This window comes from Ascochyta rabiei, chromosome 11, assembly GCF_004011695.2.
Source record: "Ascochyta rabiei chromosome 11, complete sequence".
In the NCBI taxonomy this organism is placed as follows: Eukaryota; Fungi; Ascomycota; class Dothideomycetes; order Pleosporales; family Didymellaceae; genus Ascochyta; species Ascochyta rabiei.
The window spans coordinates 12,328-33,245 of NC_082415.1; the positions used below are offsets into that span (position 1 = coordinate 12,328).

Here is a 20,918-nt window from a genome sequence, read left to right on the forward strand (position 1 = left end):
TTCAGCATCCGCGCGTACCCTAGAAAGTTGCCAGCGCTCTTCATGTCGCCAGCTACGTCTGCGCTGACTACCACCACAGATGCTAGGTTGTTCTTGCTGTGCTTCCACTCCATGCACTCCACGCCGCACTGCTGAATCCTCCTAACTAGATCTTCAATCAGCGCTCGGTACGGCACGACGACCACCGTTACCCCCAGCTCCTCCACGCAAGCCGGCAGCGTGAACAGCAAGCTCTTGCCTCCACCCGTCGGAAGCACGACAATGAGCAGCGTCTGCTTCTCCAGCACTGCGTGCAAAGCCTGCTCCTGCTCCACCGATCAAAAGCCAACGTCTTGCTTGCCTAGCACCTGCTGCAGCCCCCTGTGTATTGCGTCTGCCCGCAGGTCTGCAAACCGCACTTCTTTCTCTTTCGGCAGCCCAACAAGCGCCGACGACGTGCTGTTGCTCATCTGTCGCTTCGTTGTCCTGCTCGGCTCTACGGGCTTCGCTGCGCTCCCATCCACCCCTAAGAAGCGGTGCCATGCTGCGCTAAGCGGCCGGAACGCATTAATAGACCGCACGCTGAGATGCTTCACAATATCTATCGGCACGCTGTAGTTGCCTACCCCTATCGCGGTTGTGCGTGAGTTCTGCAGCTTAAGAACCTCTTCGCCATCATCGTCCACTTCCGCCTCTTCTGTCTCGCCAACGTCGTCCTGATAGCCCCTGCTGAACGACTCTCCCACCTTGACTCGCCTGATACCTACTGCCGTGTGCCGGTACTCCAGCGTGTGCAGCACCACGCCCAGCCTCTTCCCTGTCTCGCGCTTCAGCACCCTCGTGAGCCGGCTGGTGTCCCACGCGCCCTGCGCGTTGTGCCACACGTAGTCGCTGTAGCTGCCGCCCAGCACCTGCAGCGTCAGATACTTGCGGAACGGCTGTACGTAGACCAAGTACACCGCTATCACCTGCCCCAGCTGCAGCGGCAAGAAGCGCGGCACAATCTTCGGCTTGTCCCACTGCAACTGCGACTTGTGATAGCGGACCACTGTTATCACCTGCCCGTCCACAACGAAGATGTTGCGGTCCTGCAGCACGCTGTTGCGGTGCCAAATCGTCGTGATCTCTGACCCACGCCTGGGCTGTCCTGACGTGATGTGCACGCTGCAGAGCAGCAGTTCTAAGAAGCAATCTATCTGTCGCATGTACTGCCGCACCGCCTTAACGCTCTACTGCCCGTCCGCACGCGTTAATCGCAGCCCGCCTGCTGTAGTCATTGCTCTCCTAAGCATCCAAGCCAGCCCGCCTTGCAGTTTGTTGCCTGGAGCGTCGACAAACGACGTGCGTCGTTTTGTAAACGTGACGTCGTTGACTACTTGCTTCAAATCAACGGTAACCCGCTCTTCCTTGCCGTCTGCCCAGCACAGCTCCCATAGCATCTGCTCTGTTTCAGCCAACAAGTCCTGCGCCATCTTGCAGAAGCGGCTGATGACGATTGGTCGGCCGTTCAGATAGAACGTCTGCTTGTCCTCTAACCAGTATGCGTTGCCTGAGTTGCCAGCTGTCAGTCTAATGTATTTGCCGTACGCCAGCATGCTAATTATCTCACTTATCAGGCTAAACGTGCCGTCTGCTAGATGCTTGTGCCGCGCTGCTAGAAAACGATCGCGGTCCTGTTCTGTCTGCGTGTCGCGCTGCCCTCCCGGGAGCAGCTTCTCTAGAGTAAGCACCCGCACGCAGTACACTATCCCTGCCAGTATGTACAAGTAGTTCTTTGCAGTCCACAAGCGGTCTGTGTCTACATCAATCCCAAGCACTGCAAGAAACTGAATTAAACTAGTAGACAGCGCCACGGGGTAGTACGTTGTGAAGATGAACGAGCTAATAGACGCCAGAAGCGCCTCTGTCTGAGCGCCTCTGTCGTCGCCATCCAGCGCGTCCTACAACCTAATCCTACATAATTTCTGCTTGGCTGTCCACGTAAAGAGCTCGCGCGCGTCCTTTATTAGATCTGGCGCCTGTTAACTGCGTGTCCTGCGCCAGGGCCGCGGGCTGTCGTTGTTAGCTCTACTGCCTTCATTCTCGTCGTCTTCGCTGTTCTCCTCGCTGCCTTCCTCGCTGCTTAACGCCGCACTGCTCTCTGATAGAGCTGCTGTGTCTTGCCGCTGTTAGAAACGCATGATTTGCTGCTCTTCGTCTCCCAGCACCCGTAGATAGAAGCAGACAAACCTGACCATGTAGCTTGCGTACACAGCCTGACTCTCCAGGTTCTGCAGTCGCCCTAACGGCCGCACGTCGATCTCGCTCTGCTTTGCGCTCCGCAGCCAGCGCCTGAGTTCTTGCGGAAGCGTAGCTAACCCCTTAACGCTTCTCTTAATCAGTCCCTCTGTTAGCTAAGCAGCTAGCTTGAGCTTGCGTTCGCCTCGATTGGGAGCCCAGGCTTGATGGGCCAGATGAACGAGATTTCGATCCTTAAAAAACTCCAACCAGCCTGTCTGCTTAAACCAGCCGGTCTTGTCTGTTTTTGCAGCGTCTTCTAGCGTTTGCAGCTCTTCCTTGACTTCTTGTTGTGTTACTTTGTACTCGGCAAGCTGTGCTTTAATCGCAGCCTTAACACTAGCGTTTTCGGGATCTACAGCATCTGCCAAACTAACAATAAAGTATTTTTGCAGCCCCCCAGTGCAGAAGAAGCTCTGCACTTTCACAGTCTTGTACAGAAAGCTTTTCTCTCCTACCTACACTTGCTAGTGATTTTTTTTGCAGTGCCTGCGCATCTCATCTTTGCTGATAGTGATCCACCTGCACGTCTCGCACTGCGCCCCATTAAGCGGCTTCCCTAGCTCTTCTATCGGCTGCGCGGGCTCGTCTAGGGGCTCAATTGCGCTCAGAGCAACAGTCTCAAATTAACTAAAGCGCTTAAGTATCTGTTGCCGTAGTGTAGCAGATGCCGCATAATATTTGCGAAGATGCGCGTTAAGACTAACAACGGCTGTACAGTGCTGCTTGCAAACTACAACGCTAAAGTCTTTAAGAAAGCAGAATACGTCGTTGCAGTTGCTAAGCGTAAGCTGTCAGGGCCACTTGCGGGGGTTTAAAGTGTCGCTTTTGCTGTTGCTTGTGTTGTTTGCCTAATAGGGTGTTGTTGCTTGGCTGTCCTATACTAGCTCCATTGTGTAGAAACCCTAACCCTACTTACCCTAACAGTACCACGTTTCGCCAAACTTACTAACAAAACTTTCAGTGTTACTGCACAGAGTACGTAAAAATCAAGTTTGTATAAAACATTTCTTAATCTAAGCACAAAATGGTTGCGATTTGGTGGTGTTGGGGTAACGCGTGGGACCACTAAACCGTTTCGCTTAAAAAGGGGCAAACCCTAACGCTAAGCCTATCTTGCCGCGATTTGGTGTCCTCCACGCGCCCTTATATTGGATAGGTCCGGGAGCTCAGACCCCCTAACTCCCGGCAATGTGGGAAGGAACCACACAAGTACTTGGCAACTTCCACAACCAGCCGAAAGGATTTTGTTGAGGAGGCACAGCAAGGTCATATGCTCAGGCCGTACAGGAGCCCAACTCCCGAGCGCCTACAGTTGGGGCAATATTCCTCTGCTTGTAAGTACTTAAACAATAGTACATCAGTCCCTAATAAGCCTTTAAGGCGAAAGACATTTGTCAGCTTACCACCCAAGTGTCTAGGACTCTTATTGTTCATCAGTTATCTTCACGTTGATTTCCTTCATTAAATAACCCTAACCTACTGTTTAACGAAGCGACTCAAACACATTATGCCGACCTCCGTTCGTGGTTTCGATATTAACGATGTCGAGTCTGGAAAGGATGTCCAATGCACAACCACCCTTGGAGAGCTTCTCGGATGCGTCCCTACACCATTTAACCCTTAAACTGCTAAGGTAGTTAACAAAGTATACAGGTGCGCCGTGAAGGCTAATTACGTTCGCGCATACTTGTCGACTCTCAAGAAGCATAAGCAGGACGCGACCTACCCATCTGAAATAATAGGCCGCGTTCAACAGCCAGTGTTCCAAATCTCGAAAGAGTACGAGGCAACCGCGACCTGGAGGTGTCAGCCTTGCTCAGTTTTGCACTGCGTAACCAGCGCCTTAGCTCGTGCGGAAGCGTAGCCAGTCCCCTAACGCTTCTCTTAACCAGTCGCTCTGTCAGCTTAGCAGCAAGCTTCATCTTGTCTTCACCGCGATCGGGCGCGCGGGCTTGGTGGACGAGATGCTTGAGATTCCGGCCCTTAAAGAACTCTAACCATCCTGTGCGCTTAAACCAGCCTGTCTTGTTGGTCTTTGCTGCTGCTTCTAGTATCTGCAGCTCTTCTTGAATTTGTTGTTGTGTTAAGCTGTACGCGGCCAGCTCTTCCTACACAGCAACTTCGACGTTAGCGTTTTTAGGATTGCCAGCATCGTCTATTTCAACAACAAAATACTTCTGCATCCCTGCTGTGCGGAAAAAACTCTGAACTTTAACAGTCTTGTACAGTGAGCTTTTCTCTCTTGTCTAAGCTTGCTGGTGATCTTTTTTGCAGTGCTGGCGGAGTTTGTCCTTGCTGACGGTAATAAATGCACACGTCCTGCACTGCAGCGCGTCTACTAGCGCCCTAAGCTCTTTAATTGGCATTGCTGGCTCGTCTGGAAGTTCAACATTGTTAGGTTCAGTCAACGTGTAGTAACTGAAGCGCTCAACAATCTCCCTTTAAGTTACAGCGGGCACGTTGTGATGCTGTAAGAGATAGGTGTTGAGATTAACAACGCCTGTTTAGTGATCCTTGCATACCAACACGCCATATTCTTCTAAGAAGCAGAGAATATTGTTGCAATTGTTAAGCGATACCTGCGTACCAGTTTTGCGACTGTGTTAGCTGCGTTGTTGTTGTTTGTTGTTACTGCGCTGTTGCGGAGCTGTCGTGCGGTTTTGCCGGGCCTGATCCATCGCGAACCCTAACCCTAATACCCTAACACAACTACAACAATAGTCTGTAGCCTACTAAAGCTGTGCAGAGAGATGTGCAAGTGCGTGCAATAGTTACGCTGCAGTTTCAATGTTTGTTGTGTTGTTGTTCCTGACGAATCGGGCCCCACGAATCGGGCCTAATACCCTAACCCTAAACCCTAACGCTAAGCGATCTTAGGTTAGTAAAACCGTGTATCGGGCCCAGTTCGTCGTGTCATATTGTTGAGGATGTCCTTGTCTTGAAGGTACTGGCGGAAGGTGGCCTTGGTGTTGTGCCTCTAGATCTGGATGTTGAGCTTGGTCTGGAGCCAGTGCAGCGTAACGCGCTCGATGGCTCGCCGCACCTGGTCTGTACCCCACCGCTGCGGCTTCTTCACAGCTGCCCGCTTGCGTTTCCTGCCTGATCCTGTCCGGGTGCGGCGCTCCTCTTTGTTGCTCCCTTCTCCCTCCTCCTCCTCTTCTTCTTCTTCTTCTCCAACTCCCTCTCTGTCCTCCTCCTCCTCCTCATCTTCGTCAACGAGCCGCTGCTTCTTCCTCCGCTGCGGGCCAGCCCACGCCTCCTCCCTGACCGGCTCCCATATGAAGGCGCTGGGCGCTAGGACGTGGCGCCTGCTCGATGCGCGCTCCAGCTTTTGCCAGAACGGGAGGACCATCCACAGGTAGTAGAACAGCAGCTCGCCCACCTCGCGCGGCAGGTAGCGGTGAATGACCTTAGCGTTGCTGGTCTGCCTAATGCCTTTGTGGTACATGGTCACGTACACCATCAGCCCGTCCTTAACAAACAGCCCGCGGCTCTCTGCGTTGGGCAGGTTGGTGTGCGTGACCGTCACCAGCTCTGTGCTGCGGGCAGGCGCACCACCTGTCATGTGCACAAGCACCAGCAAGTGCTCGCAGAACAGCTGCAGCGCCTTTTTGTATCTCTGCACCCGCTTCTCCACCCACGTCACACCGCTCCCACCAGGCACGAAGGCCTTCACGTCGACAAACGCCTCTCGCAGCCTCTTCTCCTTGACAATCTGTTGGTCTAGCCAGCAGCTTCTGTCTACGCCGCCAAACGTGTTGCGCTTGTCCTGGAGGAAGTTGAACCCGGACCGCAGCTCGGCGGGGTTGTCCACGATCTTGTCCCATTCGATCGTCGGCAACGGGGTCGCTCCCTCAGCGAGCTGGCCGAGCTCGTCGACGTCCAGAAGCAGCAAGTCCCTCTCCAGTTCCCTACGCGTTGTCTCCACCAGGCCGTAGATCATCGAGCGCAGCGCGGGCATGCTGTACTGCGTGTAGCCGTGCAGGATCGTGTCTCCCACCCACTGAACGGTGCCCTCCGCGGTCACCTCACCCCTGATCTTCTTGCCGTACGCCCGCAGCCGTAGCACCCAGTCCATAGGCGTGGGCAGGCCGCCGTGCGTGCTGAGCGTTATGAAGCGGTTCACTATCTCCTGCACCAGCTCTACGTGGCTCCGCGCTATGTCCTCTGCGTCCTCCTGCGCCCACGACTCTGCCTCTATAAGATCTGCTACCGCCTTCTTCCGCGCCTGCACTGCGCTGTACAGCACCAGCATCTTGGCCACTGTTATGATAGCAGACAGCGACGTTGTGTACACGAGGGGGCTCTTCCACCCGCAGTCGCGGTCGACGCCTAGCACGGCGGTTGCGCTAACCAGGGCGCTCCTGTAGTAATCGTCCTTGACGTGGTGGTCCAGCAGCAAAAGTAGAAAGGCGAGAACAAGGCGCTCTAGCTCCTTCTCTGTGTCATCATCCAGCTCGCTTTTATTGTTATTGTTATGGTCGTTGTCTGTATTCTTGCTGCTGGGCTGCTCCGCACACACAACCTGCTGGATCCGCCACAGCGCCTGCAACTGTTTGCCAGTCAGCAGATACCGCGGTTTTCTCCCGCTGATTGTTCTTGCTGTTAAAGTCTCCTGCGTGCCTGCTCTACCATCGTCTGGTCGCTGGCTGAGCACATCCTCGTCGTCGTCGTCGTCGTTGTCCGCGGCGCTGGCAGCCTGTGGCTCTGGCTCTGGCTCAGCCAGCTTGTGCGTCCGCCAGATGTAGCAGACGATAGACAGCCAGCAGCGACTGTACTTGCTCATCGTCTTCCCTGTCTGGAGCGCGTTGAACGGATGCTCGCTGTCTGGCGCTCCTACCTCGCGGCGCTTGATGTACTGCACAGCGGGGAACCTAACTACCTTAGGCGACAAGGCTTGCTGGGCCTTGTAGATAACCATCTCAACCGCCCAGCACACCCTCGCGAGCGCTCTCTCTGTCTTGCTGGGCCTCTGGAGCTGCGTCAGCAGCCAGCTGCGGTTGAAATGGCCAAGATGGCGAGCCTAGCAGCTTCTTCTTAGCCACTTGCGCTAAACGTAGCGGTTGCTGTCTGGCTTAATCTGGCCGTGCGCGTCTTGCTGGGCCTTCTCTACCGCTATGCTGCTCTGGGCAAACGACGTCTTAAGGGCGCGCTGCAGGTTTTCCCCTTTGACAGCGACGCCCTGCGTGGCCTCATCTGCAGGCTGGCTGACCTTAAACAGCCGTCTAAGCTGGCTAGTGGGCTGGAACTTCTGGCACTATACCTCCCCCGTCCACATCTGGCTGCCTGGTGGTGGTTGTGCGCCCTGATGCGGCCGCCCTCTCCTGCGTGGGTTGTCCCACCCGTGCTCCTTCCTGCAGTGGTCCTTTATGCCCTGCGGCGCGCGCACGATGTACTTACACAGCTCTACTTTACACTTAAATCTATCTTTGTATAGGGCTAAGTAAGGTAGTGGCTGTGCCTCAGACAGTGGATATACAACCTCGTCTGTAGACACTACCTATCCCGTAAGCGTTCTGGCTGCAGGCGCAATCGCCTTCCGTGCTGCTACAGTTAGCTCCTGGTGGCTGCTGTGTAGGTGGGAGGACACCTACAACGACAATACACCTTAACAGTAACAAACAACAACCGCCGCGCTGAGCAGGAACGCATTAAGAAACACGAAGCTGCCCTAATAGAGCGCAGCCTGGATCTTGGCCTTGTCGCGCCAGACTAGAGAGCAGGCGACGATGAATGTGGCGCCTACGCGTCTATATCCTCTAAGGACGAGGAGGTTATATTGTGGCTCTTTAAGCAGAAAGCTGTAAGCGGCAACAATAAGAAGAAGAAGTTGAACTTCTACGACGCTGTTAAGACGCCTTACCTAAAGGCACGCGAGTTTGTAGCTAAGGCGCGCGCTCTTGGGAGCTCGTCGTCTTGAGAGCACGCTGCCCACTTCCTCCAGGTCTGGCGAAAGCGCGGAACGCTCTTTAATGGTGGAGTGGCTGCGCGGTACAACGCCCCTTCTTCGCAGCTGCAGCGTTTGCGTGCAATGTTGGTCGACCCCTTGCGGCAGAGCAGCGCAGATCGAGCGTTCTGCTCTGCGTGGGAGCGGTGCAACGTCTACAACAAGGTAATAAAGTCAGTGCACATTAAGTACAGGTAGGCGCAGGCGCTCCTAGGCAAGGCGTTGGCCGACAAGCTAGCGCAGATCGAACACAGCGACAAGCTTGTCAGCAGCGACAAGACAAATTGATTTAGCAAGGGCCTCTGCTGAACGGAGGCTATAGACTCTCTCCTGCAGCTGGTTAACTCCTACCCTAACCCTTCTAAGAAAGAGCGGGACCTCTTCTGGGCACAGCTTGCTAGAGCATCTAAGTGGTACAGAGTGGCTTAAGGCCTAGGCTGGGGCGCGCTTCTTGTTATGCCGGACGATGCTATACTAAAGACTTAGATTAAGCACAAGATCCGCTCCTAGGGCGTGAACGTCTTTATTAAGCTGGTTAGGAAGGAGCGTCTGGATGTCTGTCTCGCAGCGGAGCAATTCGATGAATGGTTGGGTCTAGAGGGCATCGCGGGAGGCGAGATCAAGGGGAAGAAGACGCTGAGCATTGAGGTCAAGCCTCCAGAGACGACTTACGAGGTGGAGGAGATTAAGGACAGCAAAGGCGACAGCGAGGAGGAGGAAGAAGAAGAAGAAGAGGAAGCAGAGGAAGCAGACAGGCGCGTTAAGATTGCGCAGTCGCAGGTTCGCTTCAAGAGCGCGCCAGCGGCGTCTCTGCGCCAGACAACGCTGCCTAAGCTGTTTAAAGCTATATAGCATAGAACGTTATTGTATCTAAATTGTAGTTGCTAGTGCTTATTGTATAATGTTATGGTATATAGCTGGTCTTAACGCGTAGGGGGCGCGCGCGCTCGCTTACGCAGGTAGGGAAGAGGGCTGGCCCACAAATCACCTAACCTTACCTCCCAACCGCAACATCATATTATCTCCTTTTTCTATCCACGCAGTGGTTGGACGGCAATTCTAAAAAGTGCAAAATGTGCGCAGGGTTCGGTTGCACCTTCTTGCGGGGTCGCATCCAGCCGGCGGCGTGGCGCTGGGGTCTTATTCTATTGTTGAAGCGATAAATGAATTAGGGTCGCCCCGCCATACAAACCGAGGGGGCCGCACAGGCCAGAAACAAATGAATTAGGGTCTAATTCGAAAACCACTAGCGGCCAGGAGAACGAAGAAATGTTCTTGATTTTGCAAAGAGATACCTTGGTAGATGCAATATAGAGAAAAGAGATTACTTTTACTAGAAAAAAGCTATCTATACTAGATAGATAGCTAGCTAGTAATATCTTTTCTTAGTTTCTATAGTAATAGTATAGAGCTCCTTCTAGTAAAAGTAGTAGAAATAGCTATAGCTAGTAGTATAAATAGAGAGTAGCTTAAGAAAAGTACTTTTACTTTTTCTATACTTAATAAAAAGAGGAATACTACTTTTATAGAATAAAAATAAAGAAAATAAATATAGATAAGTTTAGTATTCTTTACTTTATACTAAGAAAATCTATAACTAGTAAAAGTAGTTGTACTAAAAGTAGAAGTTACTATAAGTATAAATAGAAAAAGCTAGTTCTAGTGCTATACTTTACTATTTTCTCTACTACTATAGTAGCACTACTACTAAGCTAAGTAAAGCTAGTAGTTCTTTTCTATTTATAGTAATGATAAGTTAACTATAGAGTAAGTAGTACTAGTAAACTAGCTTATAACTATGCTACGTTAACCTTATAGAAAATAACCTAGATAGAAAGAAGATAGAAGCTAGGTAAAGTAACTATCTACTAAATTACTTATTTCTACTATAGCTATAGAAACCTACTTAGTAGAAGTAGATAGAGTTTATCTACTAGCTTATAGTATCTCTCTTTTTTCTTTAGTTCTAACTTCTCTTCTATTCTACTACTTTAAACTTCTACTTACTTTAAGTACGTAGTATTTACTTCTCTCTAAGCTACTAGTACTTAGTAAAGCTTATAGCTAGCTAGAATAAAGTATATAGCTAGCTAGTATAAAGTACTAGTACATAGAAAAAGCTACTTTATAGAATGATACTACTAAAGAGTAGCTTTTAAATTCTTATTTTATCTTCTCTCTAGCTCTTCTCCAGGCTTAGACAGAAGGAATATAAGATATGTTAGTTAAGCTTCCTAAATAGGAAAGTTTGCTTCTAGCTATAGATTACTTCTATAATAGTAGAAACTATACTAAAGGGCTTTTATTTCTCTAAATGCTAAAGTTTTATATGCTTTCTAGGCCTAATTTTTGCGTAGAGTCTAAAAAAAAGAAGGGTTTTAGGTATAAAGAAGAGTAAGAATTATTTTCTAGTATAGTTACTATAAGAAGCTAGCTATACTTCTATAGAGTCTACTTTCTTATAGCTATATAAAGAATAAAACCATTATTTTTACTTAGTATACTTTTATAAAGAAGTAAAAGCTACTTTATCTTTCCTTACTACTAGATAGAGATAGATAGGAACTACTTTACTTTTTACTTATAAATAAATAAAAGTAAAGACTTTACTTAAGCTTAAAAGTAGTAAGCTAACTACTATTCTTACTAGTAGAATACTAGAAGTACTACTACTAGTAGCATAGTATAAAAGATAGAGGGAAGCTTACTTATAGTAATAGATTTTATAAGAAAAAAAAAAAAAAAAAAAAAAAAAACTTCTAGCTTTACTAAAAAGAAAGGAAAAGTAGGTTCTTAGTTAGCTTAAGAATAGAGTAACTAGTATAAAGAATAAGTAAAAGAGCTAGCTAAAAGAAAGAACTAGCTAGAAAGTAGTAAAGTAAGCTTTAAAAAGAAAATACTATATAGTAAGATTAGCTACGCTAGTTTGTTACTAGATAGATAAGAAAAGAAAAGACTATAGAGATAAAGAGATAAAGCTTCTTACTATACTAAGTATAGAAAGTCTATATAGATAAGTAGTAGAAGAAAAGCGTTTTATAGTTTATTTACTAGTTAAGTTAGCTTTTACTTACTTTCTATTCTTTATTTACTATACTTGGTTTATACTTACTTTCTATTCTTTATTTACTATACTTAGCTTATACTTACTAGTTTTATCTCTAAAGCAAAGAGACATCTCTTATTATAAGTAGAATAGAAAGCTTTTACTCTTACTTTTCTAGTACTATATAAGTAACTTCTTTTTTTACTATATAGAAAGAATTATAAGATAGTACTATAAAGTAAAAAAAGAAAGTAGTATTAACTAGTAGAAAAATACTAAGATAAAGAGAGTAGAGATCTAGTAGTAGTAAGGTAGATATGCTATAGAGTAGCTTTTCTACCTACTTTACTAAAGTTAATAGCTAGTAGCTACTCTTCTTCTGCTTAAAAAGAAGTAGAGTGTATAGATTATAGAGTAGAGTATAGAGTATATATTAATAAAGCTAACTACTAGAATAGCATTCCCTTCTAAAGAGAATAGAGAAGATAAAATACATATATATATTTTACTATTTAGAAGCTACTATAGTAGAGGGAAAAGTAGAGCTTTTAAGTATAGAAGATAGATTTTAAGCTTTCTAAAGTGGTTTCTTCTATACTAGTAGCTAGATTGCTAGATACTACGCTAGTAGAACTAGTAGTAGATTTACTCTCTACTTCTTTTATATCTTTTTCTAGGTCTAGTAGTGTAACTTCTAGTAGAATCTTATAAAGGAAAAGAACCTTCTTAGTATCTACTTCTACTACCTTACTTAGTAGCTCTACTATTATAAAGTCTTCTTTAGTAGTATAGCTAGTATCTTTTAAATAGTCTTCTTTAAGCTTAGATAGTGTTTCTAAGCTAGAAATAGGGATATCTCTCTTAATTAGTTCTTGTAGAAATACTATATAGTTAACTATTATATCTCTATATAAGCAAGTAGCTTTACTCTTAGAGTAGTAGATAAACTTAGGTAAATAGCAATAGTAGCATACTAAGTTAGGTGGTATAATACCTCTATTATTGATAGGTGTTTTTATAACTTTAAAGATAGATCTTACTCTATTCTCTAAGCTACTTTTATAGTTAGAGCAATCCTCTAAAGAGTGTGTGCTATAGCTAGTATACTTATATCTAAAGAAGCAGTTAATACAAAATTTAGTAGTAAAATCTTCTATTTTTTCTATTATTTTAACTTTTAAGGTCTCTACTAGAATAGAGTTGCTAGTTAGGCTTTCTTTAGCTTTTTCTAGACTTTTACTTCTTTTTAAACAACTATTACACTTAGCTACTTCTAGAGAGCAAGTTAGCTCTTGCTTATCTTCTAGATATTCTTCTAGTATTCTTCTATTACAAGTTCTATCTAGTAGAAACTCTATTAACTTGTTATTATCTATTACTTTAAACTCTTCTAACGTAGTTATACTACTAGCGTTAATAGAAGTCTCTACTAATCTATCTTTTATAGTACTAGGATAAATTAGAAAAGCTTTGCCTTCTTTTAACAATCTAGCTACTCTACCTATACCTTGTATAGTATTAATAAAGCTATTATAGATATAGATAAAGAGAATACTCTTAATAAAAGGATAATCTATCCCTACTATTAAAGCGCTAGTAGCTACTATGCTAGTATAAGTACTATTATTACTATCTAGAAATAAGCTTAGATTTTTCTCTAGTAGCACTTTTTCTTCTAGATCTATAGTGCTATAGTAGTAAGGTATAGCAAACGCCTTAGCTACCCTTCTAGCTTCTTCTTTAGTTCTAGTATAGAGAATTATCTTCTCTTTACTTTTTAAAGACTTTACTTCTCCTATTAGAATACTTCTAGCTATCTCTGTAGGCTTATTACTTTCTATAGGTATGTAGCTTATATTATCTCTAGTAGTAGACTCTTTTATAGTATAGGGCTTATAGATACTAAACTTTAACTCTAATAGATTAAGTAAGCTACTAGGTAGCGTAGCGCTTATAAATACTAGATTAAACTCTAGATTAAGAATCTTATTAATACTTTCTAGCCTAGGCCTAAAGCTTTCTTCTAGTAGCAGTAAGTGTGCTTCTTCTAAGAAGATAGTAGTAGATACTCTATCTATCTTAAGACTATACAAGTAGCTTAAAAAGCTAACCTCTAGTAATAAATCTATAGATATAAACAGTAGATTTGCTTTTATCTCTTTAGTATCTAGCGTATCTAGATTACTAGCATCTATTAGCATACTATTAAGCTTTAAGCTTCTAGATCTATTATAAAGGTCTTTTAGTAAGCTTATTCTAGGTACTACTACTATATACTTTCTATTAGAATATAAGTAGCTAGGTAGAAAGAAGAGATTGGATTTTCCTCCTCCTGTTTTAGATATATAGGTTAAGAAAGGAGTAGAATCTATTATCTCTTTAATAGCTTCTTCTTGCCTAGGGCTTTTAAAGTCTTCTATTTCTATATTTATACTTTTATATAGCTCTTTTAAGCTCTCTAGTAGAGTCTTTCTTCTACTACTTATAGCTAAGTTAGTTAAGCTTCTAAGTTTAATATTCTCTCTAATAATCTTTTCTCTCTCTTCTAGACTTATACTATTACTACTACTAGTTTTAGTAATAATACCTTCTAAATAGTTTAGCTTTTTAAGCTTAGCGCTTATAGGGCTAGTTAAGTCTATACTAGACTTTCTTTTACTAGGACTACTAGGTAGAATAGGTAAAGTGCTAGTTAGACTAGTCTTTTCTTTTTCTATATCTCTATTTATAATAGCTTCTATTTTCTTACTATAGCTACTAGAAGGTATTTCTCTAGCAGAAGAGCTTTTAGAAAAGATATCTTCTTCTTCTTCTTCTTCTTCTTCTTCTTCTTCTTCTTCTTCTTCTTCTTCTTCTTCTTCTTCTTTATTAAAGTCTAAGCTAGGTAGAATACTACTACTAAGACTTATAGTAGTGTTTCTATTTAATAGCGCTTCTCTTTCTCTATTAGTAGTAAGATCTTTTATATAGTCAATATTACTACTAAGAATACTAGAGCTAGTTCTAAAAGAAGGCCTAGCTAGATATAGTTTATCTTCTAGTAGTACCTCTTTACTTTTACTAGAGTTAGCATCTTCTTTTTCTTTACTAGTGCTACTGCTACTATTCTCTTCTATAGTAGAGGTAACTAGATTCTCTTTATCTCTATTAAGTTCTTCTAGAAGAAGACTATCTTCTATATCTAGACTATAGTTACTACTAGAGTCTTCTTCTAGAATAGCATCTTCTTCTATAGCTAAGTTACTATTACTACTAAGATTATCTTCTATAGATCTATTCTCTTTAGTAGTAGAAGCACTAGCGCTAGAGCTACTACTACTTCTAAAAGTACTAGTAGGTATTCTTTCCCTTATTCTATTATCCTTACTACTTTTACTAGTGCTAGTAGTATAGACTAGAGGCTTTTTTACTTCTTTACTTCTACTAGAAGCTAGGCTTTTACTCTTATAGTTTTCTACTAGGTTTAGAATAGTACTATACTTATTCTCTTCTTCTACACTCTTTTTCTTACTAGCACTAGTAGTAGCTATAGAAGTACTAGGTATATAATTAGCACTAGTAAAGCTATTACTAGAGTCTAAGCTATTGCTTCTACTATTCCTTCTACTATTATTCTTACTAGTAGAAGTAGCCTCTAGTCTAGTAGTAAAGATAGGATATAGACTAGAAGTACCTTCTTTAGTGCTTTTATTAATCTTATATAAACTTCTTCTATTTCTTATCCTATAAACTCTAGTACTATTATCTTCTTCTAAGCTAGCGTTATCTGCTAAGCTACTAGTAGTACTATTACTAGAGATATCTATTATATCTTCTTCTTTACTAGGTAGCGTATCTACTCTAGTATAATGCTTCTTATTAATAGGCTTTTTTAGTATAACTACTTTAGGGCTACTAGTAGTAAGAGCCTCTTCTTTTCTAGAACTAGAGCTAGAGCTAGAGCTAGAACTAGAGCTATTAATTATAAACTTCTTTCTCTTACTTATAGTAGTAGGAGGTCTGCTCTTCTCTCTACTAGAGCTACTACTAGAGCTACTACTACTACTTTCTCTTCTTATAGTATCTTTACTAGAAGTATTATTATATACTTTATCTAATATATCCTGTGTACTAGTACTATAGTTAAAGTTATCTTTTAAAGTAGTATGGTTATTAAAGTCTATACTACTATAGCTTACCTCCTCTTCTCTATTACTACTAGAAGAAGGTGCTTTACTAGAGCTTATAATGTTTATATCTTCTATTAACTCTTCTATACTCTAAGCTTCTTCTCTTCTAATAGGCTTTACGCTAGGTAGAATAGAGTCTTCCAGCCTAGTAGCTATAGCGTTAAAGACTACTAGCTTCTTATCTATAGTTCTACTACTAAGCTCTAGAAAGTTAAAGATTCTAGTAGTAAAATCTATAGACCTTTGCTCTAGGCTACTAGTTTTACTAGCTAGGATATTACTATCTCTAGCATAGTTACCTAGTGCTACTTTAGTAGAGTGATTAAACAGTATATCTTCTATATTATTCTCTTCCTCCTCTTCTTCTAGTATACCTTCTAGATCTATATTTAATCTATTAATAATAATATACTTTATAGCTTGTCTATAAGTAGAGATAGAGAGCTTTATACCTAGAAACTCTAGGCTTTTAATACTAAGTAGATTAGAGATATCTTTACTAGTAATAAGCTTATTATTAACTTCTAGTAAATAAGGACTAGCTTTCTTTATATTAAACACCTTAAAGTTTAGGTAGTTATAGAAAGGTATGCCTAAAGTTATATATACTTTTAGTAGGTAGCTAAACTTAGGGCTAAAGAACCTAACTATGTTATTATCTCTATTAGTAATACTATTAGACTTGCTATAGCTAGTCTCTACTTTTATTAGCTTAGTAATGCTATCTATATATAGGTTTCTAGAGCCTAGCTCTAGGCTATTAGTATACTTTAGTAACTCTACCTCTGTGCCTCTAATAGGGCAAGCTGCTAGTAGATAGAAAGCTAGACCTAGTAGCTTAATAAACTCTTGCCTATCTTTTAGATATTTTCTTATATTATAGATATTAAAATCTATACTAGTACTAGTAATGCTATTAATAAAGAACTTAGAGAAGATAGAGCTAGTATCTTCTAGTCTTTCAATTAGGTAGAAGCTATAGTCTTTTAGGTTATAGTCTCTATTATTAGTAGTATCTTCTAAAGAGCTATAGTTAGGGCTAGTATTTGCTATACTATCTTCTAGCTTGTTAAAGTCTAGATCTAAATTACTAGGATTTAGATAGAGAATTCTAGAGAATAGAAACTCTTCTAAGGTATCTTCTATGTAGATAAAGAACTTCTTAAGCTTCTTAATATCTACTTCTAGACTATTATCTACTATAAATAGATTACTACTAATATCTCTTATTCTAGGCTTAGTTAGCGTGTTAGTAGCTATAGCTCTAGTATAAGCTCTTAAAGAGGTTAATTCTTTAAAGCTATTACTAGAGTTAAACGTTAGGTTTCTACTATAGTAGTCTAGAAAGATCTCCTCTAAGCTAGTAGAATTACTACTAGTGTGTAACTTGTTATATCTACTATTAACTATAGCTATAGAGAATAGCCTAAGAGAATAGATTAGATAAGAGCAATCTTGCTCTATGCTAATAGCTGCCTTAGTAACTCTAGTATTTAGATCTATACTTTTAATAGCTAGAAAAGTAATAATAGCACTATTAAAGCTAGGGTATTCTTCTAGGTTGTCTTGTGCTAGAGGCGGCTCTAGCAGAGCGTCTACTATAGCTATTAAATACTCTTTGCTTCTAGCAACTAGGGTAGTAAATAGAGTATCTAGTATACTATCTTCTAGGTTTTCTTTACTAGCTTCTAGAAAGTCTTTTATATTCTCTACTATAGTAGCTACTAGCTCTTCTACTAGAGAGGGTAGAATACGTTGCTTACTAGTAGTAGACTTATCTCTAGCTCTTTCTCTAATAACTCTATATAGATAGACTATAAATAGACTAAAATACTTATAGTACTTTCTTTTAACATCTTTACTAGAGAGTAGACTAAAGTCTTTTAGGTTCTTCTCTTTATTAGTAGCTAGTACCTCTGTTTGTAGCTGCTGCCTAAGCCTTCTATTTAGCTTCTCTACTAGAGGTTCTATAGAGTATAGAGTCTCTTCTACTAGCCTAAGTAGATTGTATTCTACTCTCTCTTCTATAGTAGTACTCTTCTTTATAGGAATAGTAACTAGCTTAAGTAAGCTATTAAGACTCTTATTGTTAAGAAAGAGATAGAACTTAGTTTTACTAATAGTAGAAGGTATCTCTTTATTCTCTAACAAAGTAAAGCTTAGATTAGCATTGTTAGTAAACGCTTCTAGCTCTTCTTTATAGCTATTAATAAGGCTAGTAGAGTTACTTATAGTAGTAGTAGAAGTAGGCTCTATAACACTAGTAGTACTACTATTGTCTTTTATAATAAAGTAGTTTATAAGATCTATCTTCTTAAATAAGCTTTGTATTTTAATATTCTCTTTATAAAATCTTCTTTTACTACTACTAAAAGGTATTTCCTTATTCTTTCTATGTTCCTCTAGGTGTAGATAGAGTACTTTTCTATTACTAAATATTCTATTACACTCTTTAGCTAGGCATAGATAGCCTTCTTCTATAAGAGGTAACTCTTTAAAATAATACTTATAGTTCTCTATAGTAGTAGACTTACTAATAGTAGCTATTTTATAGTCTTTAATCTCTTCTAGAAACTTTATAATCAATTTATCTCTTAGCGTAATCTTATGCTTAAAAAAGTGCTTCTTTATAATATCTACTATAGTAGTACTTTTATAACTATTAATACTACTAAGGCAGCTACTATTAAAGCAGAATAGAAGCTCTAGATCTTTAAACTAAGATAGGTTATAGCCTAGCTCTATAGTAGAAGTGTAGTTAGAGGTAGACATAGTAGTATACTTAGCTAGTTATATAGAGCTTTTTTATAGTATTTCCATAGGTATATTAGTAGGCTTCTAGTAGAAGATATAGCTAAGGGTAGAAATAGATAATACTTACTCTTATAGCGTTAAGTAATAGATAGAGAAGATAGAGGTTTATAGATAGAATAGTATAGTAGAGAGTAAAGTAGAGAGTAGAGTAGAGAAAGATAGTAGAGAGAAGAAAGACGTGTTTATATAGATAGCTAGCTCTAGCTATTAGTAAGTCTAATTAGCGTTTTATCGCTAGAGAATTACCTTTATTCTAAATTTTGCTACTAGTAATTAAGATTTTATTAAAGAGAAATTAGTTAATTCTTAATTATTCTACTAGTAATTAGAAATTTATAAAAGAAGAATTCATTAATTCTTCATTACTAGTAGAATAATTAAGAATTAATTAAAGAGAAATTTGTTAATTTCTAATTCTTCTACTAGTAATTAGAAATTAAGAAATAAATAATTTGTTAATTCTTAATTACTAGTACAATAATTAAGGATTAAGTAAAGCAGAATTTGTTAATTCTTAATTATTATACTAGTAATTCAGAATTAAGTAAAGAAGAATTTGTTAATTCTTAATTATTATACTAGTAATTTAGAATTAAGTAAAGAAGAATATGTTAATTCTTAATTATAGTATAGTAAATAGAGAACTACTAGCTAAGACGTAATAGAAAAGAAGATAGTATAAAGGTAGAGAAACTCTCTTACTATTCTATACTACTACTCTACGATCTACTCTCTACAGTAATAACTACTTATACTAAGGTACTAAGCAAAATACTAAGGTAAGCATTCTATATACTACTATCTTCTAGAAGCTAACTTCTATCTTTTCTAGATGTCTAGCATTAAGAAAAGCTATAAGAATCTTAACTATAGTACTACTATAGCTAGAAGCTTTCTTAAAGAAAATCTTAGCTCTTTAGCTTTAACTTCTACCTATCTACTAGGCAAGAATGTTTATAATATAAGAGACAAAGCTAGTAATAAGGTAGTAGGCTTTCTAGGCTATCTAGTTAGCTATAGAAAGCTACCTAGCTTAGTAAACTATATATATAAGAAAGGTATAGTAGCATAATCTTATAGTAGAAGTATCTATGCTAATAGTAGACGCTAGGCTTAGAACTAGGCTATACTAGGTTCTTTATTATTATAGTAAACTCTTTTAAGAAAGAAGAATACTATATTACCTACTATAATACTAGAGTAGAAGACAAAGTTACTCTAGTTACTAGTAAAGAATTCTTAGAAGAGTACGTTAGTAATAGACTCTATACTATTCTAGAGCTAGATAATAGGTATGTCTCTATACAGAAATAGTAACTATAGTAGCTAATAAGTCTAGCCCTTCCTTCTTTAGTAGAGAAACACTAGAGTACCTAGAGAATTTAAGAGAGAAAGAAGAAGAAGAAGAGAAAGAAGAAAGTGCTACTAGTTCTACTAGCTCTACTAGCTCTACTAGTATAGAAGAAGAAGAAGACCTTTTTATAGACTATTAAATACCATAGCTCTATTTAAAGTAAAAGCTCTTTAAGATTAAGATTAGTTCTAGAATTAAATCTACTTTTAAAAAGACTAAAGTAGAAAAAAAAATAAAAAATCTCTAGCTACAGTATTGTTATATAAATAGAAATAGAATAAAAGAAAGACTAGTTAAAGCTATTTCTCTTATAGAATTTTTCTTAGTTATTCTCTTTAGTTCCTATATAGATAGAAAGTTACTAGTTATAGTTCTAAAAGAATAGTCTTAGAAGAGTTTGTTTTTCATATATACCTAGCCTTAATCTATTATAACGGACTCTACTTATATGCTAGTTAGAAAAGAAAGATAGTTATCTTTAGTTATTACTATATCTTAAAAGTACTACCTACTATTAGCTATAATTAGTAAACTCTAGTTATTCTTATAGCTACTAAGTATAAGAAAAAATATTTATTTCTCTCTAGTTATTTCTTTCTTAGAATATACTAGAGATTCTTTATAGTAATTTCTACTAGTACTTTCTAACTAGATTAACTCTCTCTACTAGCCTAGAAGAGGCTAGAATAGCTATAAAAGAAATAAATTAAAAGCTACTAGTCACTCTAAACTACTGGTTATTGTCTCTAGTAATGATTAAAGAGAAAAAACACTAGTTCTTCTCTTAAATACTATCTACTAGTAGTAACTATCTATTACTACTATTTCTACTAGTATAGAGTAGGTAAGAGTAGCTAGAAAAGAGATAGTATATAAGAAAACACTAGTCATTCTAAACTGCTAGTTATTCCCTCTAGTTATTACCTAGGAGAAAAAAAGATAGACAGTCTCTCTACTAAACTCTATAAGCAATTACTATCTAGTATTACTACTTCTACTAGCCTAGGATTAGCTATAATAGCTAGAAATAAGATAGTGGAGGAAAAACGCTAGTTATTCTAAACCGCTAGTTATTCCCTCTAGTTATTACCTAAGAGATAAAACGCTATTTATTCTCTCTAGAAACATCTACTAGCAATTGCTATCTATACTAACGATTTCTACTAGCCTAGCATAGGCTAAAACAGCTAGAAAAGAAGAGAAAAAGAAGAAGGAAAAAAAAACCGCTAGTTATTCCAAACCGCTAGTTATTCCCTCTAGTAATTACTTGAGAGAGAAAACGCTAGTAATTCCGAACCGCTAGTCATTCCCTCTAGTAATTACCTAAGA

At 40.3% G+C, this 20,918-nt stretch overlaps 4 protein-coding genes across 4 annotated transcripts, besides 39 other annotated features; all 4 read right to left on the bottom strand.

Moving 5' to 3' along the window:
• Positions 1–317: 317 nt before the first annotated feature.
• Positions 318–1,574, bottom strand: EKO05_0006719 (uncharacterized protein; the record flags this gene model as incomplete). Its single annotated transcript, XM_038940873.2, has 2 exons — positions 318–1,143; positions 1,213–1,574. 2 exons carry the CDS (start codon positions 1,572–1,574, stop codon positions 318–320), a joined length of 1,188 nt encoding a protein of 395 aa, XP_038797258.2.
• Positions 1,575–3,742: 2,168 nt separating this feature from the next.
• EKO05_0006720 (uncharacterized protein) lies at positions 3,743–3,967 on the bottom strand (the record flags this gene model as incomplete). Its single annotated transcript, XM_059636862.1, has 1 exon — positions 3,743–3,967. The coding sequence occupies one exon, from the start codon at positions 3,965–3,967 to the stop codon at positions 3,743–3,745; it is 225 nt and encodes a 74-aa protein (XP_059492845.1).
• A 1,269-nt stretch (positions 3,968–5,236) lies between these two features.
• EKO05_0006721 (uncharacterized protein) lies at positions 5,237–7,180 on the bottom strand (the record flags this gene model as incomplete). The annotated part of the gene is made up of 1 exon (XM_038940723.2): positions 5,237–7,180. One exon carries the CDS (start codon positions 7,178–7,180, stop codon positions 5,237–5,239), a length of 1,944 nt encoding a protein of 647 aa, XP_038797259.2.
• Positions 5,397–5,473: a tandem repeat.
• Positions 5,582–5,848: a mobile genetic element.
• Positions 6,918–6,943: a tandem repeat.
• A 911-nt stretch (positions 7,181–8,091) lies between the features above and the next one.
• Positions 8,092–8,238: a mobile genetic element.
• A 94-nt stretch (positions 8,239–8,332) lies between these two features.
• Positions 8,333–8,523: a mobile genetic element.
• Positions 8,524–8,720: 197 nt separating this feature from the next.
• Positions 8,721–8,911: a mobile genetic element.
• A 166-nt stretch (positions 8,912–9,077) lies between these two features.
• Positions 9,078–9,121: a tandem repeat.
• Positions 9,122–9,550: 429 nt separating this feature from the next.
• Positions 9,551–9,560: an inverted repeat.
• Positions 9,551–9,852: a mobile genetic element.
• Positions 9,602–9,674: a tandem repeat.
• Positions 9,630–9,638: an inverted repeat.
• Positions 9,630–9,899: a mobile genetic element.
• Positions 9,642–9,650: an inverted repeat.
• Positions 9,642–10,101: a mobile genetic element.
• Positions 9,843–9,852: an inverted repeat.
• Positions 9,860–9,916: a tandem repeat.
• Positions 9,891–9,899: an inverted repeat.
• Positions 10,021–10,058: a tandem repeat.
• Positions 10,093–10,101: an inverted repeat.
• Positions 10,102–10,245: 144 nt separating this feature from the next.
• Positions 10,246–10,320: a tandem repeat.
• A 519-nt stretch (positions 10,321–10,839) lies between these two features.
• Positions 10,840–10,892: a tandem repeat.
• A 41-nt stretch (positions 10,893–10,933) lies between these two features.
• Positions 10,934–10,962: a tandem repeat.
• A 199-nt stretch (positions 10,963–11,161) lies between these two features.
• Positions 11,162–11,373: a dispersed repeat.
• Positions 11,374–11,644: 271 nt separating this feature from the next.
• Positions 11,645–11,683: a tandem repeat.
• A 117-nt stretch (positions 11,684–11,800) lies between these two features.
• Positions 11,801–13,453, bottom strand: EKO05_0006722 (uncharacterized protein; the record flags this gene model as incomplete). Its single annotated transcript, XM_059636863.1, has 1 exon — positions 11,801–13,453. One exon carries the CDS (start codon positions 13,451–13,453, stop codon positions 11,801–11,803), a length of 1,653 nt encoding a protein of 550 aa, XP_059492846.1.
• A 348-nt stretch (positions 13,454–13,801) lies between these two features.
• Positions 13,802–13,839: a tandem repeat.
• A 212-nt stretch (positions 13,840–14,051) lies between these two features.
• Positions 14,052–14,118: a tandem repeat.
• A 1,052-nt stretch (positions 14,119–15,170) lies between these two features.
• Positions 15,171–15,209: a tandem repeat.
• A 54-nt stretch (positions 15,210–15,263) lies between these two features.
• Positions 15,264–15,298: a tandem repeat.
• A 457-nt stretch (positions 15,299–15,755) lies between these two features.
• Positions 15,756–15,788: a tandem repeat.
• A 1,849-nt stretch (positions 15,789–17,637) lies between these two features.
• Positions 17,638–17,670: a tandem repeat.
• Positions 17,671–18,315: 645 nt separating this feature from the next.
• Positions 18,316–18,341: a tandem repeat.
• Positions 18,342–18,412: a tandem repeat.
• Positions 18,413–18,433: a tandem repeat.
• A 68-nt stretch (positions 18,434–18,501) lies between these two features.
• Positions 18,502–18,513: an inverted repeat.
• Positions 18,502–18,603: a mobile genetic element.
• Positions 18,592–18,603: an inverted repeat.
• A 324-nt stretch (positions 18,604–18,927) lies between these two features.
• Positions 18,928–18,992: a tandem repeat.
• A 627-nt stretch (positions 18,993–19,619) lies between these two features.
• Positions 19,620–19,653: a tandem repeat.
• Positions 19,654–20,378: 725 nt separating this feature from the next.
• Positions 20,379–20,425: a tandem repeat.
• Positions 20,426–20,918: the final 493 nt, after the last annotated feature.